The 16427-nt window shown below is 39.6% G+C and overlaps 1 protein-coding gene across 1 annotated transcript in view; it reads left to right on the plus strand.

Annotated features, from left to right (window-relative positions):
* The window catches only part of angpt1 (angiopoietin 1), a 60113-nt gene that overhangs the window by 21204 nt on the left and 22482 nt on the right, over positions 1-16427 (plus strand). The window contains exons 2-7 of the mRNA XM_085148492.1: positions 413-568; positions 1226-1347; positions 2569-2801; positions 9554-9681; positions 11446-11547; positions 15848-16014. Coding sequence (XP_085004618.1) covers positions 413-568; positions 1226-1347; positions 2569-2801; positions 9554-9681; positions 11446-11547; positions 15848-16014 — 908 coding nt within the window. The remainder of the gene's footprint in view (positions 1-412; positions 569-1225; positions 1348-2568; positions 2802-9553; positions 9682-11445; positions 11548-15847; positions 16015-16427) is intronic.

Here is a 16427-nt window from a genome sequence, read left to right on the forward strand (position 1 = left end):
CCGTATTGTCATTTGTTTGGCTATGGAGCACAGACTAGTTTGGAGATAAGGAGGAAAAACTTCTATCCAGACAAGCTCCGGCTAATATCTATTCATCTGTTCAGGCCCCAGCTAAACACCAGCATGTTTGTGCACCTGTATGAACTAAGGTCATTCTTCAATCGAGTTCCTTTCAAATAATGTGAAATAAAAAGTATGTGTGTATTTTTCTAGATAAACTTAAGAAACCTGGATGGTGAAGATGTTGGGATTATTATTTTTTTTCATTTATATATTAATGGGCCAATATCTTCACATACACAGTGGATGGTATATTCTGGATGTCCGTCAGTAATCACCAGTGTCAGTATGCCGCTGTCTTCTTTTTTGGGTGTAAATGTGTTGCTTCTTCCTCCTTGTTTTTTTTCTGTAGATTGAGAACTACATCAAAGAGAGTATGAAAACAGAGATGGCTCAGCTGCAGCAGAGTGCTGTCCACAACCACACTGCAGCCATGTTGGAAATGGGAACCAACCTCCTCTCTCAGACTGCTGAACAAACACGCAAGCTCACTGATGTTGAGACTCAGGTAACACTTAAAAAATGCCTTCGAATGTTTTCGAATGCCTATATTTGAGTGAATTGTTATAATAACACCGTGTAGGTATATCCTGTGCTTCACTAACTATTTTACACATTTTTTCTTAAAAAGAAAAAGCAAACTGGCCAAAGACAATAACAATGGTGTATGAATGCCTATCGATTACTTTCAGTACTTTGAGTACTAAAGTTGAGTAAAGGGTGATGAAAAGTAAGTGCACAGGTCATTTTTAGCTCATTTATTCAAAGTACTGAATCACCTAATGGGTTTTCACCCAAGCTGTGCTCATTCACCCAAGCTGTGCTCATTTTTATTGTTTTATGGGCAATAATCTGCAAATTGCAATAGATTGTGTACGTCATTGGTTACTAAAGCACTAAAACAATAACTGCTCACATTTTTTTTAAGTATAAACATAGTAGAGATAAATATGTTCTACATATTCCCATGTTCTAGGTGTAGGCTTGACAAAATGAAAACAAAGCTGGGGATTTATGTGTGGCTTGAATGTACAGTGCTTTGTTTTTTTTCTCAAGTGCTCTTGGTTTATCTTACATTTTGTTACATTGTTGCTGATTTATGATTACTGGGACTAACAAAGTATAATATTGATTTTTTGTATTCTGTATTTTTTTGCCGTGGCAGGTTCTGAATCAAACATCAAGGCTTGAGATCCAGCTGCTGGAAAATTCTCTTTCAACCAACAAGTTGGAGAAGCAATTGATGGTCCAGACCAATGAGATCAGCAAGCTGCATGACAAGAACAGGTAAACACGCAATACACAATACAGACTGGCAACCGAAGATAAACCGGAGGTAATAAAGATGATGTATCGATGGGCGAAAGGCCAGCAAATTTACGAAACATTTTTCACTCGCTGCTGCTGTTTGCTGCATGATTGCATAAACAAAATCAAAAGCTTACTACCAGCGCTCTCTGACATTGTTAGCAGATTTTCCAAAATAATATTTAGTTATGGAAACAGCAGCAATGATAAGAAGCTCATACTTTCTTCGTGCTCAGTAGATCCCACTAAACCCCACGAAGCCTCGCTTTCCGTTTTGGACCGCTTTGTATTTGTTGCAAAATCAAGCAATTAAAATATTGCTGTTGGATATGTTTTCATAACTCTAAACCATGTTCTTTACAGTGATTAGTCCTGCGGGATTGTGTTACATGATGTAGTTTTTCAGTCCATAGGTCTCACTGCGATATCTGCAGAGACTGAAACAATCACTTAAAAAAAAAAAAAAAGATCGCCATTTGAAACCATAGTTTCTGGTGAATCAGACTTCAGTTATGCTTGAAGCTTACGGACATAGATTTCCGAGAGCAATTTTCCTAAGCTTAAGCAATTATGACATTATTCAATCTCATATGTATTTCCTTTACCGATCTTATAACTGCGGGGAGGATAGGATTATGAATTTGATGTCAGCTTCTATCAATCTTTGAGGTATTAGATTGTAAAGCTCAGATGCCGTAATAGCGTATTCACTTACCTCAGATGGGCCTGCAAAGTGAACAATGATGCACATGTTTATACTGTGTGAGGAAAACATGGCAACTAAGCCTACAGACATCATTGTTTGTATTTTAGTCAGGGAAAGTTCCTGAATTGGAGTTCTCTAATCACCTCATGGGAGATAGTGAGGGGAGTATTGCCACATGTTGATTATAATTACTTTGGGTGTCTGTCATAGGCGGCGCAGTGGGAACCAAAAGTCAAATATGAAGAAATTTAAATAAATATGTTTTAATCACCTGATCCCTGCTCATAATTGCAAATAAATGAAACTGATATGTATTGCATAACTAGTAAATCAGAGGCAGGATTAAAGCATAAACTGCCAAACAACTGTGGATCAGTTTAAATCCTGTGAAAACAAATGCAATTCCAGAGACGTTGGATGACCTGGAAGGAAATAATAATTAACAACTTCACCATGTTCCATAATAAACTCTTTCGTTTTGCTTTTCCCCTCAGCTTCCTCGAGGAGAAGATGTTAGAGATGGAGATGAGACACCGTGAGGAGTTAGAGACACTGAAGCAGGAAAAGGGAAGTCTCCAAAACCTCGTGGGAAGGCAGAGCGGAGTTATCAGAGAGCTGGAAGCTCAGCTGAGCCGGGCCACAGGAAACAGCACGGCGCTGCAGAGACAGCAGCAGGAGATGATGGACACTGTCCACAACCTGCTCAACCTCTGCTCTAAAGATGGAGGTAAGCAAACTGGAGTCATGAATGTGTAAAAGTTTGGAATGTTTCAAAGCATAAATATTGTTTTACACAATAGCCATCTTGGAAAAGCATATCCTTTGATGTCTGGTGAAGTCAAGCGGGTTTATTGTCATTTCAAGCATGTGCAATGGTACCGTACACAATGAAGCGAGACAGAGTTCCTCCATAACCACGGTGCTACATATATAAGATACAACAGACAACACAAGAGAGGTCTGTGGTGCCAAAGAAGTAGATGAAGACGATGAAGTCAAGAATTCTGAGAGCAAAAACCTTTGAGAAATACTTTTTATTCATCCCTAAGCAAATTATGTGGTTACAGTTGCTCCAACGTCCTTCACAGCGCATATAAATAATATCACTCGGTCTTCCTATTTTTATCTCCTTAATATTAACCGCCTTCGACTTCACTCACTCCAAACAGTTCTACCATACTTGTCAATGCTGTTGTCACATCTCGTTGGATTACTGTAATTCTCTTCTTTATGGTCTACCTCATAAATCTCTCCATAAATTGCAGTTAGTTCAAAATACAGCTGCTCATATTGTATCCAGAATTAGATCCACTGAACATATAACATATAACATGTTCTTAAACAGCTCCATTAGCTTCCAGTTCACCTCCGTGTCAATTTCAAGATCCTGCTTCTTACTTTCAAAGCGCTTCATAACCTCACTCCTCCATATTCATCTGATCTTCTCCATACATACTCACCCCCTCGTACACTTCGCTCTTCTTCAGCTCCGACTACCATGAGACTCAGAGCCTTTAGTAGTCTCACCATTTTTAAATCATGTCTCAAAACCCATCTATTCAGAATTCCATACACCTGATCTGTCTTAGTCCATTTTTACCGTGCTCAGCTTTTATACTTGATTTTATATCTTCATGCTTGTTTTTTTTGTTTTTTTATTTACCTTATGTTTAAATTTTATTTTGCTTTGTTTTACTATATTTTATTGTTGCTACTGTTCTGTGCTATTGTAAGGTGACCTTGAGGGTCTTAAAGGCACCTATAAATAAAATGTATTATTATTATTATTATTATTATAAGACAATAAGGACAGTAACAAACTGAATTAAATCAAATAATACAATATATTATAAAGTTACAAAATGTAAGAAATAGCTCTAGCATATATACAAACAGCTCAACTATAAATATACAGAATATTACAGAGATTAAATATATATGATTGACATTTTACCCTAAACTGTAAACTTTGTTATCTGTTTTCACAGTAGAGAATGTGCAAAAGGGTGTAAGTATTGCACTGTGTACTGTGAATAAGATGGAGGAGTTGTACAGGGAGATCCTGTGACTGGCAACCCACTGCTGTGTGTAAATACAGCCTCAACTTGCTTAACTTTAAATTCTTACTCTTGTTTCACCCTAAAGCAAAAATCAAGACCGTCCACAATTCACCGACTTGGACTATAATGGGGAAGAAAAGTTTATATTTATGCTTCTTTAAGACTTGTCAATCATCCATTGGTCGGACGTGCACTGCTCTAAATGTTTTCTACCCCCATCACCGATGACCCCAACGCAAGAAGATGCTTATTGACCTTTGCCAAACCACAATGTGAAAAGCAAAGTTTGTGGATTGGCTATGTTAAGTTTGACCCGTGAGGCAGCAAGCTGTTTTGGATTACTTAGTTCCTCTGGTCAGATCTTTCTGTTACAATAGCTTTGATTTGACAATCCTTGCGATATTATGATGAAACCAGTTCTACAAACCTTACCCCATGCAGAGAGACACAGGGATGCACTAGCTATAATGCCGAGCACCATTGAAAGCAGCATGAAGAAAGAAACATGCTTCTTATTGTAACCTGATGTGCTCCCATTAAAGCAATTTAGTGGCTCTCATAAACCAGCGTGGTGCACTTTTCACAACAATCGCTTTTCACGCTTTAATTTTATAAAGTCCGTGTACACGGCTTCAGCGAGATGTTAGACACGACTCTGTCCATGAAGTAATTGGCTTATTTCATTCCTCTGGGTCCCTCACTGTTAATACGAGACTAGGGATTTCCCTTTTGGCCTAATGTTTGACCCGACAGCAATGCAACCTTTCTTGTTCGGTCAAACGCAGTGAACTCATTTACCCCCTTCTCAGGCATTTAAACATTAAAACCTACTTGATCCTAACATTTGCCCAAAATCCCTTTGGTCACAGGAGATTTGACATGCAAGTCCGTGTCAGGGGGGATGGTTGCAACCTCATTTCCATTTGTGGATTTCCTGCAGAGACGCCTCGAGACCCCACAGTGCTTCTCGACGTTTCCCATCAGACAGGAAACAACAAGGGCTTGAAAGGATGAAGGAGTCATGAGCGGATAGCTGCTGCACATGATTAACACATGCTTTGTATTTATCATGCTGCTGACTTTTGTAATTTTAATGTTCCGTGCAGAAAAAGGTCACGGACTGCCTCTATGCTTAGTCTGGATTTGTATATATTACATTTAATTACCGGAGGTCTTTTGGGACCCGTTTGTCCTGCCTGGGCCATATGGATCATCTGCACATTCCTTATATTAAGATGTGTGTCTTGATGTGAGACTTGTAGATCTCTGTTTTGCTGTTGTTGCTGTAATTTAACAACATTGATTAAATTCTCTGGTAATCATTATTTTATAGCGTATAACTCAGTACCATGTGTGGCATTTTTAGGGTTGGTTAGGTGAGCAGGGTATCCCAGCCCATCCCCCAGCCCATGATTGGTGGCTACCCTAATAAGAAGGGATAGAAATGGAACGTGGCCACTGCTGCTCTGTGGTTGGTCCTTTCCTCTTCCAAGGGGGTGTTGAAGGTTGGGGCGGGCATGCAGGTCAGAGGTCTGCCCTTTCCTCACCCCAGCCCAGATAAGTCAAACTGTAATAGCTCCTGGGGGAAGCCCTGTCTGAAGAAGGTGAAGGAGTTGGTAGAGCTCACTGGTCATCTGATGCACCGCGCCTGTTTTTCAGCAGCATTTAAAGCACAGAAGAAGCAGAGCTTTGTTTTTCTATGTTCAGGGGGGGCTTTAGTTTGTTTGAGAAACAAATGAGTGTTTTCATTCGAGTGAAGATTTAGCATTTTATGCCATCGGGGGGCGTCTGCTTGCGTTAATAACTTCTTGTTTGGAAATGGAGCCTGAGCACTTCCTTTAAAACGTGGCCTCAAATCATCTTTGAGTGCGGGGAAACTGACAGATGCTTACAAAAAGCCCTAAATTTAAAAAAAAAAAAGACGCTTTCCCACCAGCTGTCCATCGATTGCTTTTCCTAAAATTGAAGTTTCCAGCTTGTGTTTCAGCTGTTGCTATGCAAAGTGAGGCCGGGGAGATATTTTCAGAATGACCAGATGCTGCAGTGGAGTTCTTATATAGGTTGCAATCATTACTTGAACCTCATTAGAGAGCAGTGAGGCACACATTGTTATGAACAATACCTGACCTCAGCTTTGGAACACTGTGCTAAAAAAAAGAAATCTGGCTGCTAAATGTGATTTTGTTTTACAGTGTTCTATTATCCAACTAAATGAATGACATTCATCATTTTTACAGCTGCTTAGTCAGAATATAATTATTTTAAGGTTCCATGCAATGCCTAAAAAACATGGCCTTTTCTCTGTGTAATGCCCTAAAAAAAAGAGCATGGTAAACCACTTCGTTAGACGCTCCAGACCAAATTTGCTGCACGCGATTGTTTTCATGCTTCACTGACTGGTTGTAAAGTGTGTGCAGTTATTTCCATCCACCTGAATAACCTATCCAAAAGTAGGGATAACTCTGCTGCATTTTCTAAGGGTGCAACCGAAATATTTCATTTCTTTGTAGCGATCAAACGCGCTGCTGTTGTACGTATAAGGGTAAAACTGCATATTTTATTCTGATATTTATTAAGCTAAAGTTTGCACTTTTATACATTTAAGCTACAAATTACAATTAGCGAGCATTCTAAATTGTTCTACATAATAAAACTAAAAAGATTACATAGACGACACATGTCCCCACTAGAGGCCTTGCATAAAGAATTGCGTCACGAAAATAAAAGTATTTGGTACACGGTAAATATTTCAAAACAAAGCCGCTTTCCAGTCCATGAACTTTGTTTGGCACCAGAGACTTGGGTTTGTGTCGTTTTCCTCCAATGATTTAGGTTGCGGTAACACTTGGTTCAGGTTAGAGAAGGGAGAATGGTTTTAGTTTAGAAGTCAGACTTTTTTTCTCTCGTTAACTAGAACACAATAACCTTTAACCCTTTTACAAGCATCAACCAAATGGCGTTTGAAGCCCAAACATAAAAAAAAAACATCAAAGTAAAAGAATGATTTAGCTATTGGTGGCGAAAATTTGGCAAATCATGTAAATGTTGATAGGAACGTTGAGTATAAAGAGTTGAGTATCGCTAAAACATGGTTTGCATGTGGTATACCTTCTATGGAAGGTATATCCAAAAGCAAATCACGTGTACGCGTTATGTGTACTCTTTCAAAAGATATAGTTGATATAAAAGTGAGAGAACCCAAAACATTTTCACAATACCAGTGACCCTCCTTATAATTCCCTGTTTGACATTCTGTAGACCGTTTTACCCCGTTACATTGTCAGTTCTTTTTTTTATATTTAATGATTTATTTTAAATGATTTTTCTACACTGTCCTGGGCACACATGCTCTAGTATTTTTATACAGTACCTTGCTTCCAATTTCTCTTTGAAGTCTGTTAAGATTTCTGTTACTTGCATTCGTTCATTAGAGACCCAGCTTGTGTCTAGTTGACCTTGAATATAAATAGCATCGTGTTCATCAACTTGACAAGTATCTGGCAAAGGGAAGGGATAGGATTTTAATACTTTGCTATGTGATTTCTGAGATCCAAAAATAGGACAAAAGTAAATCATGTTGTAATAAATCACAAGGGCAATTATTAATCATCACTGCATTACGGTAAATGCGTTGTGGGAAGGACTTGGCATCGTTTTTCGTGTGTTTCATGCTTGATCTGCAAGTACGCAAAATAAAGAAATTCGCTTGCAATCACTTTAACTCTCAATGGCACTGAGGACTGATTATAGTCGCATGGGAGCAGGGATTTCTATGGTAGTCCATTTAGCTCCTTTATTCAACCTTCCTAGTTCAAGTATTTGGGCTCATTTGGCAAGGATCCTGATTTATGCAAACACCCAAGCTCTGCTGGTCTTTTCACATGAACCCCCTGCTGAATACAAGTCCCAGCTGAACCACAAAATATTTTTCGGTAAATAAATATTGGGACATAAATAATATTTGTAAAGCTGGGCAGCAAGCTGTTCAAGGGAGCCGCTATGAAGCTGGAGGGTCCGGTCCCCTCAGCAGACAGTCTTCTTCCACCAGGGTAGATGTCAAAGGCAATTGTGAAATAATTGTCCACGCTGTTACAGATTGAATACCAGAAAGCTCCCCTCTGACAGTGATCTTTCAGGCCTCTAAAATGTGTCCCGCTGTCTGCCAGCTTGGGGTCAATTACCGCCCGACAGGGCCGTTCTTTGTTGTATTAGAGTCTGCAGAGCAAGGGTCCACTCCGTCAACCTGTCACAGCGGGGGATTCTTGTTGCCGACACTCAATACCTTGTCAAAATGCTCCAATACTACGCCCAACTAAGCAGCCTGCTTCTGCTGAGAAGTTCTGCATCCAGGGGAGGGGGTGGGGCGGATCAAAGGATCACTGACACATTTCACTTTTCCCTGACATTTTCTTTGACTCAACCGTTTCAACAATAAAAAACAGTGGTGTGAAAACTGAGACCAACCCCCTTCTATGAGAGGCGAAAGGCAGGGACAGGGAGGAGAGAGAATCGGAAGGTATTTCCACCAATATAGCATGGCTTGGAAAGTAAATAAAAACCACTTGTTATAACAGGAACTTGAAATTTATAGCTTGTAGTATTTTGTCCTTACCCCCTTGCTTGGTTTCAAAATAACGCTGCCATAATTATCAGCAGATGGAAATGGATGCAGCTGGTCTGTCACAGTCTAAAGCCTTCTCTCAGAGTGTGAAAATATCCAGCAATGATCACCTCTGTGCTGCAAATGAATTGGTTGCTCTAAAAGTTGATCTGGTGGTTACGCTCGCAGTGAGAATTTTATTATCTTTTTTCTTCCCCCTGTAATATGTAGATCTGAAATATTGAAGATTGATCAGCTATGAGTTTGGTGCCAATTTGTGATTCTTATTAAACTCTACTTTTAAGATACAAGAGGTTGCACATTTTGGGGCGTTCAAGTGATATAAAAAATGTGTTTTAATTGTTTGAGACTTCAAGAAGGATTAGTTAATATTTTTTTTACTGCATGGAGTGAGATTAGAAGATAAGTAAACTCATGTTTGTGCATTTTTATGGAGCTGGAGTGAGCTCAGTGTAAAAATGGGAAGCATGTGGAAACAACTGTCCAAGCTCACTCCGCAGCTCATATAAGACTTCCTTAAGCTGTCACACAACCAGGCAGGAAGTCGTTCATTTTTCACATCCAGCAGTCCTGTCATTTCTAAATTTCTTTGTTTTCCTCATTAAGCAAGTAAGAGAATTGTCGAGTTTTGGAGGTTTTGAGGTTTTATTTTTCAACTTTTGAACACCACATATGTTAAACAAATGGCTTTAATTGTAAACTTCAGTAAAATATAACGTAACCTAGTGTTTTCCAGAGAATTTTCACTCATTGAGGTTATGCAGACAAAAACATGACAAATTTCTTGTGTATCCGCAGTTGTTCCTAACAGTACAAAGGTCACGGAAGAAGAGAAGAAGTTTCGGGACTGTGCTGACCTGTACCAGGCTGGTTTCCATAAGAATGGCGTCTACACCATCCATGTTAATGCACAGGAGACCAAAAAGGTGGGAAGCCGTGATATCATGCAGCCAGCATTTCTCTGTAACGTGAAAATATCTCAGCTTTCATCACCTCCTAGGAGCGTTTTTATAGTGGATTTACAGGGTCTGACTTGGTTTTTTAAAAATATTGGACTCCGCTTTCTCTGCATGAGCTAAAACCAACCCGTGGGATATTAGCCAATGATGAGTGTGAATGATGAGTGCTAGCTGCTGCGGAAATATTGAAAGCTAAAAATACATTTGGCAGCTCTGAGAGTTCAGGAGTTTACTAGGGAGGTTAGGTGCGAAACAGGACACCACACTGCTGAGCATGGTGACAAAGGTATGTGTGTGTATGTATTTCACATCTATGCTATTGAATTTAACAGAAATGTATTTACCTGTTATGGCACCAAATATAACTAATCTAAGAGAGAAACCCAGCTTTTCCCTTTGAGCGAGCCCTTGGCCAACTTGGCTACGTTCTCTGATTGATGAGAGCGATGATTTCATGACTTAGGGAGTTTGTGTGCGAATTTCTGTTCGTTGCTGTTTGGCTAATCTCCTTTTGAAATTTAAATTCACACAACATTTTAATGTATAATGTTACTTGAGCTGTTGTTTATTATTCCAGTCTCCACGAAAGATGAGGAAACTTTGGAGGATATTTGTTAAACAGTAGGCTATCTAAGCTTCAAGCCTCTGGGTGGATAGCTCCCATAGAAGCGTCTGACGTCTTTTTGGCTGGAAGATGTCCTGTCGACTTCCATGGCGTATTACTGAGAGATCTGCTAATTTTGTTCAAACAAACCCAAGTTTGAAAAGTCTGGTTTTTTTTACATCTATCAATCCATTTCCTTCCGCTTATCCAGTTCAGGGTCGCAGCGGGGTTGGATCTTATCCCAGCCGCCACAGGGCGAGACAGTTGTCTTTTTAGAATGAGCTATATAGGAATACTAGCTGCTGAGGAAATATAGCTAGCCTACCTGTCTTTAGCCTGGGTTGTTCATGTTAGCACTGAAAGTTATTTTGTGTGTGTTACTTGCTATGCATAAAAGATCGAAAAACTTTAAGTTAATTAAAAAAAAAACCATTATTCTATACTATTCTATACTTTTAGCGATAGTTGTAAAGTCGATGGTCATAGCATGTGTGTGTGTGTTTGGCATGCATGAAGAGCTAGTCTTAAAAAGAAGGGTTCTGTCTGGGCTACCGCTTTAATTATACCCAGGCTTTGTTCATGTGTGTTCAGCTGTGTGGTCTGGCTGAGGTGAGAGACCTTCTCTGCTAAACCCCGGGGTATCCGCCTCAAAACAAAGAGTAACACTGCAGATAGAGTGCCAGTACTGCATTATCAGCTTATACACGCTGAGGTCCAAGGTTAAGGGCCACATTACACACAGGTGTCTGCTGGTATGTGTCCGTCCTGGACCTCCGCTTTGATTTTGCAGAAACAAGGACCACTGATGAGGAACATCTCGAGGGAGCTGTTGAGGGATAAGGAGACGCTGATTGAGTTTGAAGAGGACCTAGATACATTGCATTCCCAAAGATGATTCATCGAGAAAGCAAGAGAAAGGAGTGTCTAGAACCAAATAATTGTCCAAGTGACCCTGCTCTGTTTGTAAATGCCGCTGAGAGTTGAAATGTTGAATGTTGAATTCATTAGTTTGGTAGTTACGTTACATCTTCAGACTATGCAAAGACCTATGGGTGTTATCAGTGTTCTATCACCTTCATACACAGTACTTTCCAACCCTCCCTTTCTGTCCTTTTAACATTGCATAGGTCTACTGCAGAATGGAAACAGCCGGCGGCGGATGGACAGTCATCCAGCGCAGAGAAGATGGCAGCGTGGACTTCCAGAGAACGTGGAAGGAGTACAAGATGGTGAGACAAGACAAATACGTGCACGCACTTCTCCATCCATGCACTCATTCATATCCATTAAAAACGAGAGGATAATGTTTGTTCTTTAAACACGAGACCGTAAGTGAATACACACCCAGAAACTGAGTGAGCGCGCTCATCTGTATCCATTAGGCATAAATTACGAAACCGTACGATGAGCGAGACCTCCTGTTTCAAAAAAATACGCTTCCACTGTGTGATGATGAAAAATATCGTGCACACTTTGGCCTTTACTGAACATGATGAAAACATGAGAGTCGGGATGCACTGATCCAAGACCATTTGGAACGCTTCGGCCAGATGTCATTCCTCTTCGGCAATATCTCCCCTGTCGTTTTTGTATTAGCAAAATTGTCTAGGGTGTCTGAGACTTGCACTGCTCCTTAGCCGAGGCTTCACTGCTGTTATTCTTCCTCTTCTCCAACAGGAAATTACTACCTAAATCTGAAAACAAAGCATTTGTTTAGTCTCAGTCGAGCTGGGCCAGGTGTTTGTCATCAAGGATAAAGCTGTGCATATTTGCATTGAGGGTGCTAACATTTCCTACCTAGGCTGTGTTTAGATGGCAACTTGGATTTATTTTTACTGCCTGTTGAATTGCTAGTGTTTGCTATAGTAGCTGCCTGTGTATACCTTGCACTTGCTTTCAGTTGATGTTTCCTCTTTCCCCGTATAATCTGTTTCTACTTGAGTTTTTACCTCATCTCTCAGCTGCTCTTGTTGTACAATTTATCAGTAAGTGGGAAAAGATAAAGCCATTTGGGGAATTACAAAGCAGATAACTTGCACACTGGACCAGATATAAACCCACAGCAGTTTTTCCAATTAGAAATCTTCATGTTGGCGTTTTTATTGAAAGAGCCTGAACAAAAATCAACAAAAGCAATATTGGAATAGGGAAGAAATCTCTCATTCAAAGTGACCTCAATCTCACTCTTTTGAGGTAAATTAAAAAGGTGAAAGGTCAGCAGCGTAAACGGTAACAGAGATATATAAAATGATAAAAAAGAAAATAAAAAAAATACCCAGTGGAAACCTTCCTGCCTTGAACAGGTGCACAGAGGGAGTGCACGGAGTGCTCAGTGCAAGAGCGTGCATTCGCAGGACTTGGCTGACATTTACGCGGCTAACTAACAGCTTAGAGTCTCCTTGAAAAGTTTAGAAGTCATCAACAAGTGTTTTATTGTGTTATTAATTTTCACATTCTTGGTCTCCCAGGTCTTGTACTTACACATTTATTGTATTTAGAGGATCTGTTAATATTTCAGCCAAACCTCAGACTCAGTTTCTTTGTGAGACCACAGAGGAATGTGGCGTGTGCATTAAAATATGATCTGAAGATCATGCATGTAAGTGCATTATCAGGTGACACCTTTATTTACAGTAACTGCTCGGCTGCCCATCAGCCTGAGTCACTTCTAATGTATTAATATCATGCAATGCGTTTAAGAGGGATTAATGTCAGCAAGAAAGCAAGCCTTTAAAATGTGTTTGTTGTAGTACTAGATAGTACTTGAAAACTGACTCCTTGGACCTTCAGCTAATGCAAAAACAGTTGAATTATTGAGCTTAAGTCGTTTTAAAATATACATATATATATATATATATATATATATATATATATATATATATATATATATATATATATATATAGCTAAAAGCTGTAGATAAACATTTGAAACAAAAAAAAACATGGATTTACCCTGGATTTAACTAAGCAAATAGTTAAGAGCCTTCCTATTGCACAATAACTTCAGATATTAGTTGTTTTGGCTGGCAACAGATTATTTAATCCTAACTGATGCGAAAGGCCATTTCAGAAGGATCAAGTTATTGGCCTGCTTCAATCAACGAAAACAACTGAGGAGATTATTGAAGCGAATCGGGTTTGGAACTGCCCAACATGTTATTCAAATCTGGAATGAGAAAGAAATGTAGTTGGAAAAAAAGTCTTGTATGATCAGAGTGGTGAAATCAAATAGTAAAATAATCAACAGTATGTTTAGCAGTGAAACTGGGAGCATTTCCACACAGACGATGTGAAGAGAAGTCAAGGAATTGGAACAAAAAAACTATGTAACCTTAGGAATATCACTTATCTGTGAGGCTAATAAAAAATAAGCTTTAAATTGCTAAAAGGCATAAAGATTTGACTCTGGAGCAATGGAAAAAGGTCATATGGTCTGAGTCTAGATTTACATCTTGATGCATGCTCAATCATCCAGGTAAGTTCTTCAGTCTTATATGACTGCAGGTTTCCCCAAATTTATAATCTTATAATCTTATGCAAATGTACTGTTTATAAGATTGGGGAAACCTGCAGTCAGCTGAGACTGAAGAAATCACTTGGATGAGTGATGAAATGTTTCTTCCACAGAAAATGCTAAGTCCAGATGAACAGAATCAACTTTCGGAGAGTCTAGATTTACTCATTCCAAAGTGATGGCTGGAACAGGTTAAGAAGAGCGGCAGATAAATGTTGGTGCCTACAAACGAGCCTGCAGAGGCAGTGTTGCGATCTGCGGTTTCTTTATTTGGCCGGGTCTATGTTCATCAATGTTATGTTCCCGGAGAATACAGTCAGCTGTCTACTTGAATATACTGAATGACCAGGTTTTCCCATCAGCTGATTTTTTTTTCTTCCGTTGATGGCACCGGCTTATTCCGACATGATCAGGATCAAACGGTGAAAGTATGGCTCAAGGAGCATGAGACATCATTTTCACACTTGGATTGGCCTCCACAGTCCAGATTTTAACCCCACTGAGAATCTTTGGGATGTGCTGGAGAAGACTTCATTTGGATGTTCAACCCTCCCATTATCAGGACAAAGATCTGTGGGGAAAAATGAATTTGTATAAGTTTATTGAAGGATTGCCATGGTGCCGTCATCAAAGCTAAAGGGAGTCCAATAAAATATTAGTGTTTGACTTTTTTTTTTTTTTTTTTTTTGGCTGTGTGGTGTATAAGTGATAGGATGGGTGGTGCTAATAAGTTACTAAAGCTCCCCTGACAACCAAAAAAAAACAAAGGTTGGGAACAAGTAAGAGATATGAGATCTACATATGAGATATGAGTGCTCAACATACACATTTCCTTTTTATCAGGACATTTTGAAAGTGTAACTGACATGCAAACCGAGCGCTCAGTCCAACAATATGACTAACCATCTCCTCATCTTTTTGTGGGCTGAGTGATGTAGATCAGGTTTGCGTGTGAAGAATCACAGAGCTTCAGAATTATATGAGGGAAAACTGTCAAAAGATCCCCACATGCAGCCTCTTCCAAGAAAGAATTCTTGAGATAAACTGTGGTCACAGTAGGAGGCATTGGATCAAACTGAAAGCCTTTTAGATGGGAACATCTCATCAGGAGCAAGATCAATTGTAGCGACAGAGAGAAAAAGAAAGAAAGTGGTAATGGGCCCCAGCCTTTTTCTCTTCCACCCACTCAGCAGGACATGGCTAAGGCCATAGGAATGCCCTGTATTTGTGTTCCTTCGTTGCTATTCTTTGTCACTACACACACAGAGCACAAACACAACGTCTTTCTGACTTTACCGCTTTGACAATTTCAGCCCCTCTGTTTTACAATCTTTAACGGAGCAGCCTTGACTGTCCTGTCAGACCTGTAATGTCATCTCGCTTAGTGATATTCCCCCCTCTGTAATCCACTGCTCTCGCTGCTGTCAGAAGCACTTTGCCTGTGACCGGGAGCCACTGTGATCAAATACAAACTTTGGAGTTTGTTTGAAGGAGTGTCCGTGCATGCGGTGTATGTTTTGGGAATGAATTCTTTAAGTAATAATGACTTAAACATGTGTGACTTTAGTGGAAGACAGAAATGGAAAAAAGGTGTGCTTCTAATTCAGCTGGTATCGATTTTCGTAATTTTATAGATAGGTAAGTCCATCCAAGTTAAAGACTGGGCCAAAAGCATGCTCAAGAAACATGTAAATATGTCTAATATGTAATGGAAGTCTTATCTATTTGGGGTAGGACGCTACAGCAGTACAAGAACATTTCTGCTGGTGGATAAACAACCACAGCATTTATTATCAGAGACGGTTTGTTCTGATCTAATTGCTGATTGATAAAAAAGAAAAAGTAAATTAGAAAATTCCTTCCCATTCATGCCATAATCCTCTAGTGTGAAGATGTTATCATCCAAGGGAAAAGTGATGAGATGAGCAATGAATAATCTCAAGTTTATGCTTTACAAAAAAGTATTGTCAGTGGTATTTACATGCTGATTATTGAATTTTTCTTTTCCATTGCAGGGTTTTGGGACCCTGTCTGCAGAGCATTGGTTGGGAAATGAGTACGTTTACCAGCTGACAAACCAGAGGCAGTATGCCCTCCGTGTAGAGCTGACCGACTGGGACGGGCTCCAAGCCTTTTCACTGTACGATCGCTTCCAAATAGGCAGTGAGAAGCAAAACTACAGGTAATAGCAGACAAAGTGGGGGATTATTGTGTTTTCAGGCCAGTATTTGCTTATTATTGCCATGTTACCAGTGTTAGATGTAGCCAGCTACAAAGTAACACATTATCGCAGTCATATTTTATTGCACAGGCACATGATGGTAAAGTGCAAATTGCATCCAAAACAGAAACAACTGTATTATACTGCAAAACAACACTCAGTCTGTGCTAACATCTGCACCATAAGCTCTTTAAAAGATGGTCGAAGCTTCTGTGAGGTTACCTACTGGTTTCTGAAGTCCCATATTGAAGACTGAAGTTGAAAGTTTCTGCAATTGCCATCTTGGTTGCAAACAAACGCATGAGACAAGGAGGGTTGTTCGACTTTGAATCGCATGGTATGACTACAATTTGCAAAATAGACTTTATGTTTTA

The sequence above is a fragment of the Neolamprologus multifasciatus genome, chromosome 22 (assembly GCF_963576455.1).
Source record: "Neolamprologus multifasciatus chromosome 22, fNeoMul1.2, whole genome shotgun sequence".
In the NCBI taxonomy this organism is placed as follows: Eukaryota; Metazoa; Chordata; class Actinopteri; order Cichliformes; family Cichlidae; genus Neolamprologus; species Neolamprologus multifasciatus.